This window comes from Trachinotus anak, unplaced genomic scaffold (assembly GCF_046630095.1).
Source record: "Trachinotus anak isolate AG129_WGS33_773 ecotype Australia unplaced genomic scaffold, CSIRO_AGI_Tana_v1 ptg000003l, whole genome shotgun sequence".
Classification (NCBI taxonomy): Eukaryota; Metazoa; Chordata; class Actinopteri; order Carangiformes; family Carangidae; genus Trachinotus; species Trachinotus anak.
Window position 1 is genome coordinate 17,674,684 of NW_027273854.1, and position 15,758 is coordinate 17,690,441.

Here is a 15,758-nt window from a genome sequence, read left to right on the forward strand (position 1 = left end):
AGTTTGTCAGCTTCAGAGGTGTTGCTCCCTTTAGAGAGTCAGCTAGCTATTTCCCTCTGTTCCAGACTTTATGCTAAGCTCAGTTAGCCAGCTGCTTGGTCTAGCTTCATATTTAGCGCATAGTCATGAGAGTGTTATCGATCTTCTTATCCACCAGCAAAAAACAGAGACTCCTTAAAGTGAGTTTATCTGGCCAAGAATTAGTCTGAGCTTTATTTCTCCTGTCCTTTAGACTGGTTCCAGTAAACTTGCTGCTGGTTGTTCAAATTTCCCATACAGACAAGAGAGCGGTGTCAGTCTTCTTATCAACTTTGCTGCCAGAAAATTTAATGAGCATATCTACCATAAAGTCAAAGTATTTGAGCACATATAATAGATATAAAATAGTTTGGTGTCAATTTAAGACTTTTCATTGAACCCCAGATCCTGAACTCTTTTAAACACATGCTACACAAATACTCATCGAGATGTTTTTTAACATCCCGATGAGTAGCTGAGTCACAGCAGATGACTCACTGAGGCTGATATATACACCTGATGCACCCGAGGGAGACGGTTCCAGGTTTTTCTCCTTGAATCTTTTCCTTTAATTTGGTCGGAGGGAGAATGAATAGAGTAAGTCGCAGAACTAAGAGACATGCTTTGTTTCTGTCATTGAGAAAAAAACATTTCTCTTGTTGAGTCTGGAGAGCACTCTCCCCACACAGTAGGTTTTGTTACTGCTGCACTTCAATGACAAGTGTGTGTGTGCAAGTGTGTTTGTGAATAAAAGAGCTGACAGAGACTCTTACAGACTTAAACCATTGCACTTTTTTCCTGAAACTAGTTTGGCTGAAAGACACTATGAAAAAATGACATTCTTTACATCTGAAAATTAGGACTTTAATAAAGATTTGAGGTTTGTACACGACACATATCCAGAACAATACAACACCATACAAGACACGGACATACAGTAGTTATACAAACAACATAAAAATAGACTGATACCAATGCATACTGTGAAAAAAAAAGAAGTTATCATGTAAAAAAGACAAACACTGCAGATAGAGTTAAAAAGCTTAGTTTTCAGTTTCAATAATCAGAAACATAATAATGCCACACCACTATCAAAAAGCCCCAAAAAAGCTCTGACATGAGCTGAACAGACACCAGGCATAATATTAATAATAACACAACAGACTGAGAGGCATCATCAAGGACACTGTTAGGCACAGCGAGATAATTTTGACCTGATTTAGCATCGGTTTGGCGGCACTGCTTTTCTAGTCCTGTGTTGCGGTGTTTTCAAATGTTTTGTTAAACCTCTTAAATCTTAAAAATTCACCGGGGAGTTCACAGAGGAACTTATGCTTAATTAGTTCAAAATATCTCGCAGTGTGAATTTCTCATCAGCATAATACATTTGATGATTTGTTTACATGGGTACAAACACCCTGACAGGCACTTTCCACTAAGGATCATTTTTATGTAAGGGAGTAGCCAGTGTTTTAGAAATTTTCAAATGAACAATCTGTGTTTAACATCATGGCTCATACAACAGTTGGGAATAGTCATCCAAATGCTTTTGGTCAGAGATGGATTTTTAGAAACATACTGGATGCAACAAGACATGTTACAAAGACACAGTACAACTCATGCATGGAATGTAGGAAGGTTGGAAGAGCTGGAGGTTGCAGGTTGTTCATTTATCACATTACTGAGTGGTTGCATGTATAAAACTGCAAAGAGAAAACAGTCAGTATTTAAGAATGTCAAAAGTACTATGAGAGTATCATGAAAATTTGTTTGATGGTTGCATTCAAGACCATGAATTTAAAGTGTATTACAAGATTAGGCCGAAGGTTTCCTTGGTCAGACCACATAGTTTGACCTTGATTTTCTACATGTGTACAGAATGACATAAATGGGGCAAAAGCTGGACAAGACGTGTGAAGATGCATCCCAAAAAAAAGGGTAACATTCTGCTAATGGTTTCCTTAGGGAATATGATGTCTTGTTTTAGATTTGTTCCGTTCACTCATTCAGGCCTTCATGGATGAACACAAAGACAGCCACCTAGGCATGAATTCCGGAGGCGCTCTCCTCTTTTGTGAAACTTGTGAGCAACATATTGCTGTGGCAAGACATTACAACTATATGAATACATCATGCAGAGGTGAAAACAATGTAGCATCACTCCTAATAAGTGCCTGATCCATCTTTATTTGCCCGTGCCCTCCGTCTTTCCTTTCTCTTTCATCATCTGCTCCTTGCTGCCATCTACTACTTAATATTCCCCCTGCTTTCTCTTACATTTTTCATCACCTTACCTTGACTCCCAACTCTAAAACTGTCACAGGCTTAATTAACTCCTGTCTGACCCTACTCCACTCATAAAGGGGTTTCAGCTGGCTTAACACAACTTCTGGTAGTCATAGTGGAGGTTAACAGCTCTTAGGCGACAACAGCTGGGGACAGCTCATTGAATTTACGACAACTTCGCTGTCTCAACAAAATAAATAGTCACTTTTGGCACAGTTTTGAGTGTTAAATGACAGCTTCTCTGCTAATCTGATTAGTTTGAAAGAAAAGTTTATTATTATTGTTAAAATTCTTTACTTTATTATCAAGAGTTAGATGTATGATGCTACCACCAACAGCTGGGTAACAAAGACAGGAAATGGGTAAACTGCTAGCTTGGCTCTATCCAACATCAAAATTTGCCCATGCACACCTCTTAAGATCACAAATTAACATACTGCATCTTGTTTGTTTGTTTGTTTGTTTGTTTGTTTGTTTGTTTGTTTGTTTAATCCATGCAAAAACTGAAGAGTAACACAATTAATTTGCTGCTTTACAAGGGGTTATGTACCAGCCTATTTCTTGGCTGGGACAACCTGCAGATACTCCAGGAAGTTTCTGGTCCCAGACCAAGAAATAGTTTGGCACAAGCTCTGCATAAAATGGTGAATTGCCATTTTTGATAGTTGGTTTTTGTACAAGTTCAACAAATGACATACAATAAATTAACTAGTGAGCTTAGAGGGGCTGGTAGGTGGGATTTTTTTCACCTTTCACCAGGGCAGTCGTTTCCTCCTGTTTTCAGTCTCTACACTAGACTAACGTTGGCTGATGGTAGCTTCATATTTACTGCACGGACATGAGAACGATATTCCTCTTCTCATTTAACTGTCTGCAAGAAAATCAATTAGTGTATTTCCCAAAATGTTGAATGAATCCTGTAAGTGTTAGCTAATGGCAGCTTCTTACCTAGTTATGGTCTGCTCAGCTTCACTGTATCATTGTTAACAGATTTAGAAAGTTAAGTTGTCTGCTATGTAGCCACGTGTTAACCCTTACATTAGATGCTTTTCGGTAATTAGACTGCTAGCTGGTTTGCTAACCAAGCGTAGAAAGTAGGAGGAAGGACCAACATAACTAGTCCAAATCTGCTTCACCGGAATGTCCTTCAACTCATTAAGTACACGTGGCTTAAAATGTGACATATACAACAGCGATATTTATCAGCATTCCCATTTTTTGTATTGCACAATTCTCCATTGGACTTCCATTGATGGTTTGCTAGAAATTTGGTGACATAATTGCAAAGCTTGTACTGTGCCATATAAATATATACCATTCATTTTCAATATTTTACACACTTGTCAGACCCTGCCACACAGTTGATAGCAGTGCTAATATCAGGCAGATGTTATCCTACCTTCTTGAAATGGCTACAACTTCCCCCCTCATCCCTGCCCTTCTTTCATCTCCCCTTTCTTCAGAGCCTTTCACTGTCGGTCACTGAGAGATTCTGCTGTGTTTACTACATGGCTCCCCCGGGTGCTTGGTGGCTCCACCATAAACCTCAACTCCATTCTCCGTCCATGGGGCCACGCTGCCCAGGGCTACTCTGCCGCAGCGAGCCAAGCTTGCCACTTGGCTAGAGGACAGGACCCGATCCCAAAGACCCACCTGGGACAACTCTCCAACCAAAGCCTGGGATGAATCAAACCCCCCACCTAGGGAATCCTGGAGAGAAGGAAGTGTTTTTAGACAGATACAGTAATAGAGAGCAAGACGGAGCACAGTGATTGAAGAGCAAAAGCACTTAAACTTCCATACACAGGCTCAGCTTCAGTCTTTTGCTACCATGGGCACAACTGTGGACTTGCTTTTAGGAAGATTAAGGAGATGTGATAAAAAGTGACCAGTGTGACTGCAGGACTCTGAAGAAGCCTAATGGGAGGTGTTATTTTGGCTGTAGGCTCCCACAGGCTGTTTCTCTTGTTGCTTATGCCCATTTGTTTCTTGGAACAATGCACACACACACACACCTCACTCACTAACCACCTCAGCACTTTAGCTAGTATTGTGCTCTAAACTAAATTGATTTTGTAGATTTACTATTTCTATGTCCAGTCTCTCAAAGTCTTTCATCCTTTTATTTTCTATATGTTTTAGCTCCCAGATAAGCCAAGTGAATGGAGCCACAGATAAACCAGCACTTGCTTGCAGTGCTGTCATCAGCAGTAGTCCAGGGGCACACCTAATTAGATTTCTTTTGGAGTAAACTGCTTTACCAGCCTCTAGTCAGTCAAAACGTAATTCTTTCATTCAGTCTTTCACTCACTCCTTCGTGCATTCACCTGCTCCTGGCCCAGTATGAGCACTCCTCCAGGTCTGATATGATGTCCGACTGCCAGTGAGTGGCCCTCGCCCCTCAGCTTTCCCCCCTGGTAAGCCTGCCAGGCTCCTCCCTTCTGGCTCCAGCTCACACAGATGTGCTGCCAGCTGCCTCTGGAGAGGTTCAGAGGTAACTGGGCCACCTAGGAATGGAAAAGCAAAAGGACAGATAAAGTAGATGTTTGCATTTCGGTGCTTTTGACTATCACACATTTGAATGTTGCAACTGGTGTGAAATGTATTTCCATGACAGTGGTGCAGCTAAAATGATATTTTTGACATCCATTTGACTTCTTTTCTTCTCAAAGAGTCTTTCAGGGTTCAGAAGTTGGTTATTTTATAGAATTTCCACAGTCCCAAAGACATTCTGCTACCTCCAAGGACGCACAGCTTTTCCTCCAGGCATCTATTACCATAATGACTTCATTGAGTTATACCTAAAGCCACTGCACTGCACAACACCACCCTGCAATGCTGTCAAGGTGGTACCTTAGTCATTTCAACACATGAATGAGGCTATTTAGCTTGTCTGCTTAATTGGCTGTATCATTTGATTTGTTGTACTCATTTGTATGCTAATAGAGTGCACTTTTTCTTCTACAATAGTCATTAAAAAAAAAACCTAATCGAGGCTATAATGATTTTTATATACACTACAACTGGTGAAATTCAAAAAAGTGGGTGAGCCGAGTAGAAAGCAGAACTGAAACTCTTCTAAGGTGATTTTATGTCATTATACTTTACCAAAAATAAAGATATGTATACTGGTCACTGTGAGTTCCCCCATTCTACACCTATTCCTATCAGTGCTAGACACATTTTTATCCTGTCTTTAAAGTTTTTATTTAAAATATTACAAAAACACACATAGATTCACTGTTTGTATGGTTTGCATCTAGTTGAGAAATTTCTTGTGTATTAGTGACATAAACATATCGCCATTCCAACAATTTGCATGTTTTATATATATATATATATATATAGTTACATATATATACATTTACAATACAGGCCAAAGTTTTGTCTCTTCAAGCACAAACAATGCGTATTTACCACATCATGTATTAATCTCTTTGTAATTTAAATATTGATAAATATACTAGCAGTGTGTTGTTTGATATATTTCACAATAATTGTCAATATTCAATCACTGATTGCAAATGAAAATTTATGACAGATTTGCAATGGCAGGACAGAATATGAAAAAATATATCTCCATTGCATGCATGAAATTTTGCTTCTTTGCAACTAGAATTTAAGATAAAGTTGCAGCACAAGAGCCCGGGAGGTTTTCACTGAGTTAATAATACATTTTAGGAATTTAATCCAGAAATGATTTGAATTATGACCCATACTGTGAAATAAATCTCCTTGGGAAAATCAATCGTACCCAAAGCAGCTGACAGGTCAGGACTGATATACAGTACATGCTGGGTCTCTTGCCATTAGACTGATACAGTACCTTGTCGTTGATAAGCAGCTCGGTGGGGGTGTGCAGGCCTTGCAGCAGCACCAGTTCGTTCGGCTGCTCAGGAACAGCGTATGATAGAGGCGTTCCGATGCCTCCCTCTGCGGGCCGCAGCCACAGGCAGAGTGTGAAGGCCCGCAGCTTTGGGATGGAATGTTTGACAACGGCGTACATGTAGTTTGTCCGTGTTGGGAAGGACAGCCTGTAGCCCTCTGGGAAAGAATGTCCAGAGACACCTGGGAAAGAAGAAAGAGCGCTTGAGTATGGAGGAGAGGAAAGTGATAGGGAAATCAATTATGTAATTTATAGCTATCTGGAAAAAAGATCAAATGGACTTCCAGCCTTTCTCATTTATCTGCGCTTCCTTCATATAAAAAACATCTGATCTGTTTCTTAAAGCAGATCATGAATTTAGTCTTTCAGATCTTTTTTTTTTTTTTTTTTTCTGCAAAAGTTAAACATAATTAATTCATCATAAAGAAACCCCATGGCTTGATCTGATTAAGAATGATACAAAAATGAAACCTCCGAGGTAATTTTTATGCCAGATTATTTATCAACATTAATGAGTCAATGCAATGTGATTAATCACAGTCACGTATAATTTTATATTTTATTTTATAATCTACTTATTATATTTTAATTTACACACTGAGATGTACACACATATTTCTTAATTCCTTTCTTTTCTTTTAATACCTTACCTTCCTCCAGCCCTGAGATTCGGTGGTGTAGTTTACTGAGGCCCTGGTCGATTTCCTGTCTGTGTTTCTCAGTTTCCAGCCTCAGGGCTTTTCTCTCTTTCTCCAGCAGCTCCACCTTCCTCTCAAGCTCCCCCTCCAAGTCTTCCATTCTCCAGGGCCTGTCAGAACCAGCTTTGTGCCTTTCTGGGCCGACAGACATCTCGCCTTCCTCTGGCACTCCTGAGGTGCTACCGTCCGTCTGGTTGTGAGGAAATGGGCCAATGTCTGACTGCAGAGGAGGGAGACAGTGGATGGAAACTGGTTTAGAGTGTTGGTTTTACAGTCTTAGGAGAATACGTTGCTGTGGTGTTTATCTACAGTTCATTATAATTATGTGTCGGTTGCATGCTTATGTGAGACAAAATTCTTACACCCAATCAATAATTGATTTCTCTGAAACATTACATTATGCCTGGGGATACATCTAGGGGTCTTTTGGACAAAGATATAAACTAGCTGTTTCTCCTTGTTTGCTGTCTTTATACTAGGCTAAGTTAGCCTGCTGCTGATGGTAGCTTCATAGAGTGATGTATTCCTCTTCTCATCTAACTCTCGCCAAGGAAGTGAACAAGTCTATTTCCTTAAAGTTATATTTTTTTAAGGGTTAGAGATTGGCCTGCTAGCTTGCAAATCATAGGCTACTGTTCATCTATCATTGTGTTGTTGCTAATGTGTCTGCTCACTAGTTAAGATAGCAGACGGTTGAACTAAATTGGACTTGTAGCTGGTTTGGGCAGAGCCAGGCTCTGTGATCAGAGATTACCGGCTCCAGCTTCATACTGAAGGAACAGCTATAAGAGAGGAGCTGATCTTCAACTCTTGGCAAAAAAAAGCAACTCATTTCCCAAATGTCAAACTCTTCCTTTATTGAATCTCAAACTTCACTGCAACTATATAGCATTAGCATACTCTTGCAACATAGCTTAGAACTGATTGTGTTGCTATTATATTCACTGATTTTGCCATCTTTTAACATTGTGTAGGGATTTCTGTAAAAATAGTGTAATATGACTAAGTACTTAGTAACTTAGTAACTGCAGTAAGTCATTTTTTGGCCACTTTTGGGTCGGGGTTAAACTTACACGCCATCACCTTTTAAGTCAGTGTGGCAAACAGTCGCTTATTTACACATCCAGCAGTTGTGGAAAAAGGTAAATGTCCATTTGGGATCATGTGTTTGGTTACCTGTGGCCAGATGCATACATTTCTGTAGAATCATGACTAAAACTATGTGTATGCAGAAAACCAGAAATATGCACGTTCTTTTCATCATAATTATAAAGGTGTGTGTACACATGATTCTGTCTAAATCTTCCTCATTGTACATGTAAACATGTACGGGCCTCATTTCCACTCCCACAATTAGCCATAAATAGAGGAAGATAATCCCTTAATCCATCTGTCTGTGCTGCAAGTTATCATGCATGGCACAGAAGAGAGAGACGAGAAAGAAGCGCAACTTCACCGATTGTTGGTACAAATGACAGCTCATCAGTAAACCTCTGTTCAATAACTCCAACTGTAAAGTCTTGTTTTACTCTTAACTTCATTTTCCGGGACTAGAGAGGTCTTCATTAGGCTCCAGACGCACATCTGAAATTGTGATTAGTAAATATTAAAATACTTACACACAATTATTTCACTTCACTGTATCTAACTTGGCTTGGTCTGGAAAACCATGTAAAATCATGGTCAAAAGAATGCGTCAGGTGCGCACAGTCTCACTGCACATTCTGTGCTCAGAAATGCAAGTTCATATGTGGGAAAGAGTGTATGCGTGGTTTTTGTGTGTATGCATCATTTATGTTTTTGGCCCCGGGTGATCAGTCTCTTTTAGCTCTTTCAGATTTTTGGTCTCCAAAACCTCAGGGAAATATTTGACTCTTTTACTAAATGTTCCTCTATGTTCACCAGCTGGTCTCTAACTATTACTGTTTGATGCTGGGCAGGTAGTGTCCATCTGGTTTTGAGAGCTTTTTCACTCAAAACAGCTGCTTGCTATAGCTGAAAATGATGCCATGAAAGGGAAACAAAACAGTAAAGTTGGAACTCATCTGAGATCCCTCTCACGTTGTGACATTGTTTTCATTTGTTGTCACTTAATATGTTGTGACAATAGAAATATGGACTTGTGATACTTGTGATGTAAAATGCCAAATGGAAAATAACATTTGAATGACCTTCCAAGGGTTAAATACATGGGGTTTTGGATATGAGTCAGCTCATGTCTACAGGGATTTTTTTCAATTAAGTATAACACAACAATTATTGAAAGTCAGAAAGGCTGCCAAGAGACTGAACTATTTTAGTCAACAACAAATTGCTTTGCTCCACTGCATAATGCCTCACTGAAAAAAAAACACCCAAACCGCACGGGAAGGAATGTGGGAAATACAGAGCAAGCATATTGTGTTACAGCACACTGTAGAAATACACAAAGACCACGGGGGGAATAATGCAGAAAACACATACACATGAACAATACATAAAAGCCATACAGGGTTCACCATCTGTACCTGTATGTTGTATAAGATGATAGAAAGAGTAATGTCTTCCAACAGTGAGAATGAGTCTACTGTGTGAAAAAGTGATACTCTGAGATGATAACACAAAGAGGTCAGAGGTCAGGTCTTGACTTTTTTCTCACATTAGATACATGATGGATGAAATTTCCAGTGTCACCCTCAGTTCACCCTTTTCGGCGTATGTTCTCCAGTAGATTTGTCACTCTAGCCCTGGAAATATTTCTATCCAGCTATACAGTTACATTTTGTGGTAAAGTTGGCAAAGAAATTCTCCAACATTTCTGATACTTTGTAATCATAACTGTTGATTATGCCTCCACTTGTAGCCTCAAATTTGTCATTTGCTGTCATATTTTGAAACTGCACCCACCTAATAGCCTAATCTATGATGCATCTGCTCGAGTCGTGTATATGCTAATGGAGTGCCTCAAATCAAAACACTCCTCTGAGTCTTGGTATGACAGGTGATCTACTCTCAAAAATATTTGACAGTTCTGTTATCAAGCCTGGGGTTAGGCTGCGAGGCAGGTATTTACATGTGCAGATGTAAAACATTTTGAAGGAGGAAACTATCAAAATTATGGGACCATCTCTTGCATAAATACATGGATGTGTATAAAACAAGTCAAGGGTGGTATAAAGGCATCATTACTGCTCTTAAGTCATCAAATACAACATGACTACACTTCACACTAACTTGACACTTGTCTTACATTTGTGTGTCGATTGTATTTTCATGCAAATGGTTGGTCGCATCTTGGAAATCCAATCTCGAATCTTCTTGATCTGATTAGTTTAAGATTTTCTGTATATTCTTATTGATACAAGATCATGTTTTAAATGTTTATGAGTGTCCGAACACAATTCCATAGTGGTTGAGAAATTTCACTCAAAACCACAACTGTCAACCGCATGGTGGCGCCACAGGAAAAATAGTTGGATAAGTGGAACTCAGCTTCTGGGGACCATTAAAATAAAAATATAAAATTTGGCACAAATCATCAAGTAGATGTTGAGAAAAATGAAACTGCTACAGGAAAAGTCAGGGGATCATAAATGTATTTTGGATTCATCCTCTGGGAACCATGAAGTCACTCGTATGTTCCTAATTACCTTAACTTCCATATGTTCCTTTCAGTTTTTAAGTCATCACATTTGTGCATCTGTATTTTTATGTAAATACTTGGAGTATTCCTAGAGAGTGTAATGTATGCACCCCAATCTTGTATGAGCCAGGAAAGTGCTGTAGTCAGTTTACACCACCCAACAATTCCATGAAAACAAGACCATCTTTGACTTGATCAGTTAAAAAAAAATATATAATAATACAACAATAACCCACATAGCCTAGACTGGAAGAAATTGCTCCTGGATTCAAATTTCAAACACAGCCCATATGAAAGATAAAGCACAGTGTGGTTGAGAGCTCACTATCACTGAACCTCTGGTTATAGTGGAAACAATAATGATGTTGCAGGAAAAAACTTCTCTCAGAGAATGAGGTACCGAGTGTACTGACTAACCACTGACTGCACATTCACAACACTTCCAATGACATCCTCCACCTTGTTTGAATCACACATCTGACTAGGTGTTGCTGCCACTTCTGAAAGAGCAGAAAACAGACAGGAGTGTGTTGAAGCTGGTGTGTGATTGGATTCTAGTGACTGATGTTGTCTTTGAATTTAATATTTCCGTCCTGCCAAGTCAAGAAGGGTTGGGACTGGAGGTTTTCTGGTTGTAGAGAAATATGACGTCTGGTATTAATTGACGATGGGGTGTATCTGAGCAGACCACGTGCCAGAAGAAAGCTGGGTGAAGTGAGGAACTTAACACAGTTGTTTGACCTGACTAGCTGTTCCCAGATGAGTGGTCCTCTTATATATTCACCGGATCTGATGTAAACACCACGCTGTGTTACTGAAGTAGGCCAAGTACCTCCTGTACACACAAGCTCGACTTGGATGGTAGAAGAGGTAGAGTGGGGGTAAGAAAAACACACTGGTGGCTATGGTTTTAAATGTCACCCTGAGACAGTTAAATCCATTCACAGCTTATTCTGTTGTGGGAAACGATGTTCAGAGGAGGCCTTTGCTCCGGAAGAGTGTCGAACATGGAGATTACATTCATGCAATATGGAGCTCCTTATTTGACACTGGTGATATGGAACAAAGAAAATGACACGGGCAGACATGTCCTACATAAAGTACCACTGAGTGAGGAGTGCTGTACTGCAGTGAAGCACGTTTAGTCTGTGCTTTCAACAAATGTAGGCACCTCATGAATTATGTATGGGATTTCTTTAGCCAAAAATTAGGTTATACATCATTCGATTCTGGACAGATAAGAGCATGATTCATGTTACTCTGCTATATTCTCTCCTCTTCCTCCTCCTCCTCCTCCTCCTCCTTCTGCTACCCCTTTCCCTCCCCCTCCCCATATCTTTATCCTTACCCCCCCTCCCCTTGTTCACCTGCCTTACTCTTCATCCCTGTCTTTCTTTTAATTTTGCATTTCAATCTGTTCTCTTGGCATGAGAGATAAGCAATCTTGCCAAAGCAATCAATTAATGCATCATTAAAGGCATGGACAGGTGTATGTTATTGTATGTTATGATTATACAAAATTTGTAAATGTTGAAAATGGAAAGTGTTTTATTTTTTTCTCTCAGATTTTAACTCCTAGATTGTGATTTAAAAAAAAAAAAACTAATTAGTGAATGGCTTTACTAGATGTTGTTGTTTACCAAAACAGGGTATCTAGCTGCCAATATCCAGTCTAACACACAAAGCCTTTTGGATAACTCACTTGTTCTCATACAAAATTGAAGACCATTGCTTTCAGAAAGCACTCATGCATGCCCAGAAATCCTAAAAGAGACTAGAGTGAAGAAGAGACAAATATAGCAATGAATGTCAACTATAATCACTTACTGCAGCAGACTGTAGCTGAGAATCTTATAATGGGGAGATCCTTCTTTATGCATGTGACACCAAAGAAGGCTCCTTGGGATTAATTACCCCGTCGACAAGTATTGTTTTAGAGGATGATCAGAGGATGATCTATGAGCAGGAGTGATTTTCTTCACACTCTACCTACCTCCAGTTTCTCTATGCGGTCTTTAAGCTCACTGATAGCCTGCTCCAGTTCATCCACAGCCCTCACGGTGAGCAAGTGGACACTGTCCGGTGCCGACGCCGGGCTGTCCCGCACCATGATCCGCTCCAGGTGCGCCTCCTCCGCCGCACCTTTGCCCCCCCACAGCCCCGCAGCGCTCCCGCGCCTGTCCGCGCCGCTGCTCCTGCCGTCCAGCCCCTTCTCACACTCGGAGAGTTTCCCCGTCAGCTCCCTGATGGTCCGCTGGTCGTTTAATATCTGGTCTTTTTGCTGCAGAACGGTCTGCCGGAGTTCCTCCGCGGTGGTGCGGAGGTACCCCCAGTCTTCGCCTGCGTACAGCGACGGGTCGTCCGCTTGTTGCTGAAAGTTTTTCGGGTTGCACTCCCCAGCGGGGATCGGTGTGCAGATGAGTCGGCTGACCGCCGGGTCATGCCCGGTGAGTCCAGTGACCCCGTCCAGCCCACTGAGCCCGATGTTGAAAGTCGGCGCCTCTGAATCGGGTGTTTCAGAACCATGGAGAGCGCCCAAAGACCCGGCCCTGGCTACGGAGCCCCCGGCAGCGGGGGTCTGCGCCGCCACGTCCGGATACAGCGAGTGGTTGTCGGTTGCGGGTTGCTGTTGTGCCGCTGCAGCTCTGGAGGATCCGGTGTGCACGGCCGCGATGATGCAGATAACCGCTCCGATGAAGGCCACCATCCCGGCGGCCAAGATAATAACAATGAACTTCAGGGTGGCGGCGGGAGCGATCGATTATTAGAAAAATCTAATAGGCTAATAATAACACTCCTGATCTGTAAGAAACTAAGAGCTCCAAAACAGCGAAAAAGTAGAAATGATCTCCCCGCATATAAATAGTGAGAAATCCCTCCTTACTTCCCCCCTTCTCCACAAGAACAGGCGGTTAGAGAGAGAGAGTTCCGCACCATAATTGAGTGATCATGGAGTCAACACAAACCATCAGGAGCAGACAGCCCGTGGTCCACCTCCTCCCCCTGTTCAGCGCGCATGCCTCCGCTATTCAGGCAAAACCCAGCCTGTTAACACTGAAGAGAGAGAGAGAGAGAGAGAGAGAGAGAGAGAGAGAGTTAGATATGAACACACACAGGACTGCTCCATTCAGCCGGATATCACACTTTTTGTACGTTTTACCTCCCGCCTGTAACCTGGAGCGAACTTTTCCACCAGAATTCACTGGGATCTCTATGGTTTCTTCTTGTGGTCAGGAACACGTCGGCTTTAATGTGTTGCAGAGACTTGCTGCACATGCAGCCTCAAAAACAGAAAGTAGCCTCCTTTTTTTTTTTTTCTTTAGCTTTGACTGAAGATGCAGGCAGCTCCGCATTGGATCTTTCCCCCAACGCAGAACAAACCACGCTACAGCAGAAAATTAGTTTTTCCTCCCTTTGGCTTAATATTTTCTAGCTCAGCAACACATTACAGGCTCCCTGTGATGTGATGTGCGGCTGGCCATAAGTCAGCCTCAAGGCTCCCTGTGGAACAGCTCCACAGCAGCAGAGATGACAGAATGATGGCCCTAGTGGGCGTGTGTACGTGTGTGTGTGTGTGTGTGTGTTGCAGAGCCCATGCCATTAGTGAGCTTCATAAAAAGATGCTTGCCAGTAAAAAAATACGTGTTAATTTCAGTGTAATGCACATGCACACAGGCACATGGGATTAAAACTGTTGAGAGCTCATGGAGTCGTTTATTTGCACAGTTTCATTTCTATTTATTTGATCTAATTTGTTTGATCGTTTTTACTGCCTCTGTGCTTTTCATTTCTTTTTTGCAAAGCACTTTCTAACACGAATAAGAAAAGTGCGGTATAAATAAAGTTTATTATTGTTATCATGAAAATCAGTTCACGAATGTGCATGAGAGAGACATAGTGAGAGAAAATGACACACACATACACACACATACACAGACACAAACCCTTGTCTTACAGTATTTGTGGAGACCCATCATTGACATAATGAATTACACACACACAGACACAGACAAAGGTGTGAGAAAAGTCTCCACTGTGTGAGGGAAGTAGCTTGCGTGCGTGTAATAGTGTGTGAAAAGCATTGCTCTCACACAGGTAACAAGGGGGATTTAGGCTAAGACTTCTTTAAGTCGCAAGTGCTGAAAGCTCTAATTTAAGATGGGCGAGGGAGCAGGCGTCAGACATCCAACATGTCTGCAGCAGAAAATAGCTGCAGCTCTCAGTCACAGAATAGAAAGGCAGGGGGGGCTGAGTACTCCTGAAGAGACAGGGACAAGAGCCCGGGAAAGGTACAGACACTAAACAATCTCTCCTCATATGTAAGCTACAGTGACACCTGAAATCCACGTTTGTGTTCAGCTTTATACACTGAACGTCACCAGTGGCATTTTTGGCTGTAAACAGCTCTGTAGCCCGAGTGTGAGATCTTGTTCTTCCTCAGACTTGCCACTGTAATGGTCCTAATGCTGGCTGTAGTGATGCTCAGAGTTTGAAGCAGAATTTATTTCAGAGTTTTATGATGATGAAAGTGTGAACACTGAGCCTGTACATACACGTATTTGAGGATTAAAGTACACAAGTGTGAGATTGAAGTCATGTGTTTTCTTTTGCTAATTGAACTAAATGATTTCTCAACACTGCAGCGTGGTCCATTTTCATTCCACAGAGCTTTGATAGGAGAAAGAGTCCAAGTGAATTAAAAAGGACAGTATGAGTGATGCATTCAGGACTCTGTTGCCCAGTTAATGATCAAAATATACTGCTGCTCTATTATGTCCATAAAAGCCTCTGCAGGAGACTCTTTGCCAGCCACTCCATTTATCACCCCTGACCCCCTGACCTTTATGATGTGGACTCTGGTGATGTTCAAGCTTTGAAATTTTCCTTTGGTGTTTTTTTTTTTCACTGGATAATCTGTGCCAGGGATTTGGTCACATCATCTTGAAAGTGTGAAGCATTTCCTACACACACACACACACACACACACACACACACACACACACAAAACTCTATGTAAGACTTGAGCTCTTTGCAGGGACTGATACTGGTGTGGAAAAATATTGAATTGTGGCAGAGAGAACAATTTTTTTTCATTTGAGGCTAAGAGAAAACTGAAACTTGGTGTTTATGCCATAAATAAATTTTCAGTATCACTGTTTTGTTATTGTTATTTCTTCTCTGACACTTGATTATTCTGGATGTTGTTTCTAAGATATAAAATGTTTAAAGGTCCAGTGTGACAGGAGAA

General features: G+C 41.1%; 1 protein-coding gene across 1 annotated transcript; it reads right to left on the bottom strand.

Moving 5' to 3' along the window:
- Positions 1-868: 868 nt before the first annotated feature.
- Positions 869-13,516, bottom strand: nptxra (neuronal pentraxin receptor a). The gene is made up of 5 exons (XM_071474220.1): positions 12,504-13,516; positions 6,841-7,108; positions 6,131-6,372; positions 4,632-4,811; positions 869-4,014 (listed from the first exon to the last, which is right to left on the bottom strand). Exons 1-5 carry the CDS (start codon positions 13,215-13,217, stop codon positions 3,784-3,786), a joined length of 1,635 nt encoding a protein of 544 aa, XP_071330321.1. The 5' UTR covers positions 13,218-13,516; the 3' UTR covers positions 869-3,783.
- Between the last annotated feature and the right edge of the window lie 2,242 nt (positions 13,517-15,758).

Bases quoted from the DNA above. Each gene is read 5' to 3' on its own strand.
- nptxra (XM_071474220.1), bottom strand. From the start codon at position 13,217: ATGGTGGCCTTCATCGGAGCGGTTATCTGCATCATCGCGGCCGTGCAC. The intron at 6,373-6,840 runs GTAAGGTATTAA...CTTCTTTCCCAG, and splicing joins AATCTCAGGGCTGGAGGAAG to GTGTCTCTGGACATTCTTTC. The intron at 4,015-4,631 runs GTGAATGCACGA...CCTTCTCTCCAG, and splicing joins TCATACTGGGCCAGGAGCAG to GATTCCCTAGGTGGGGGGTT.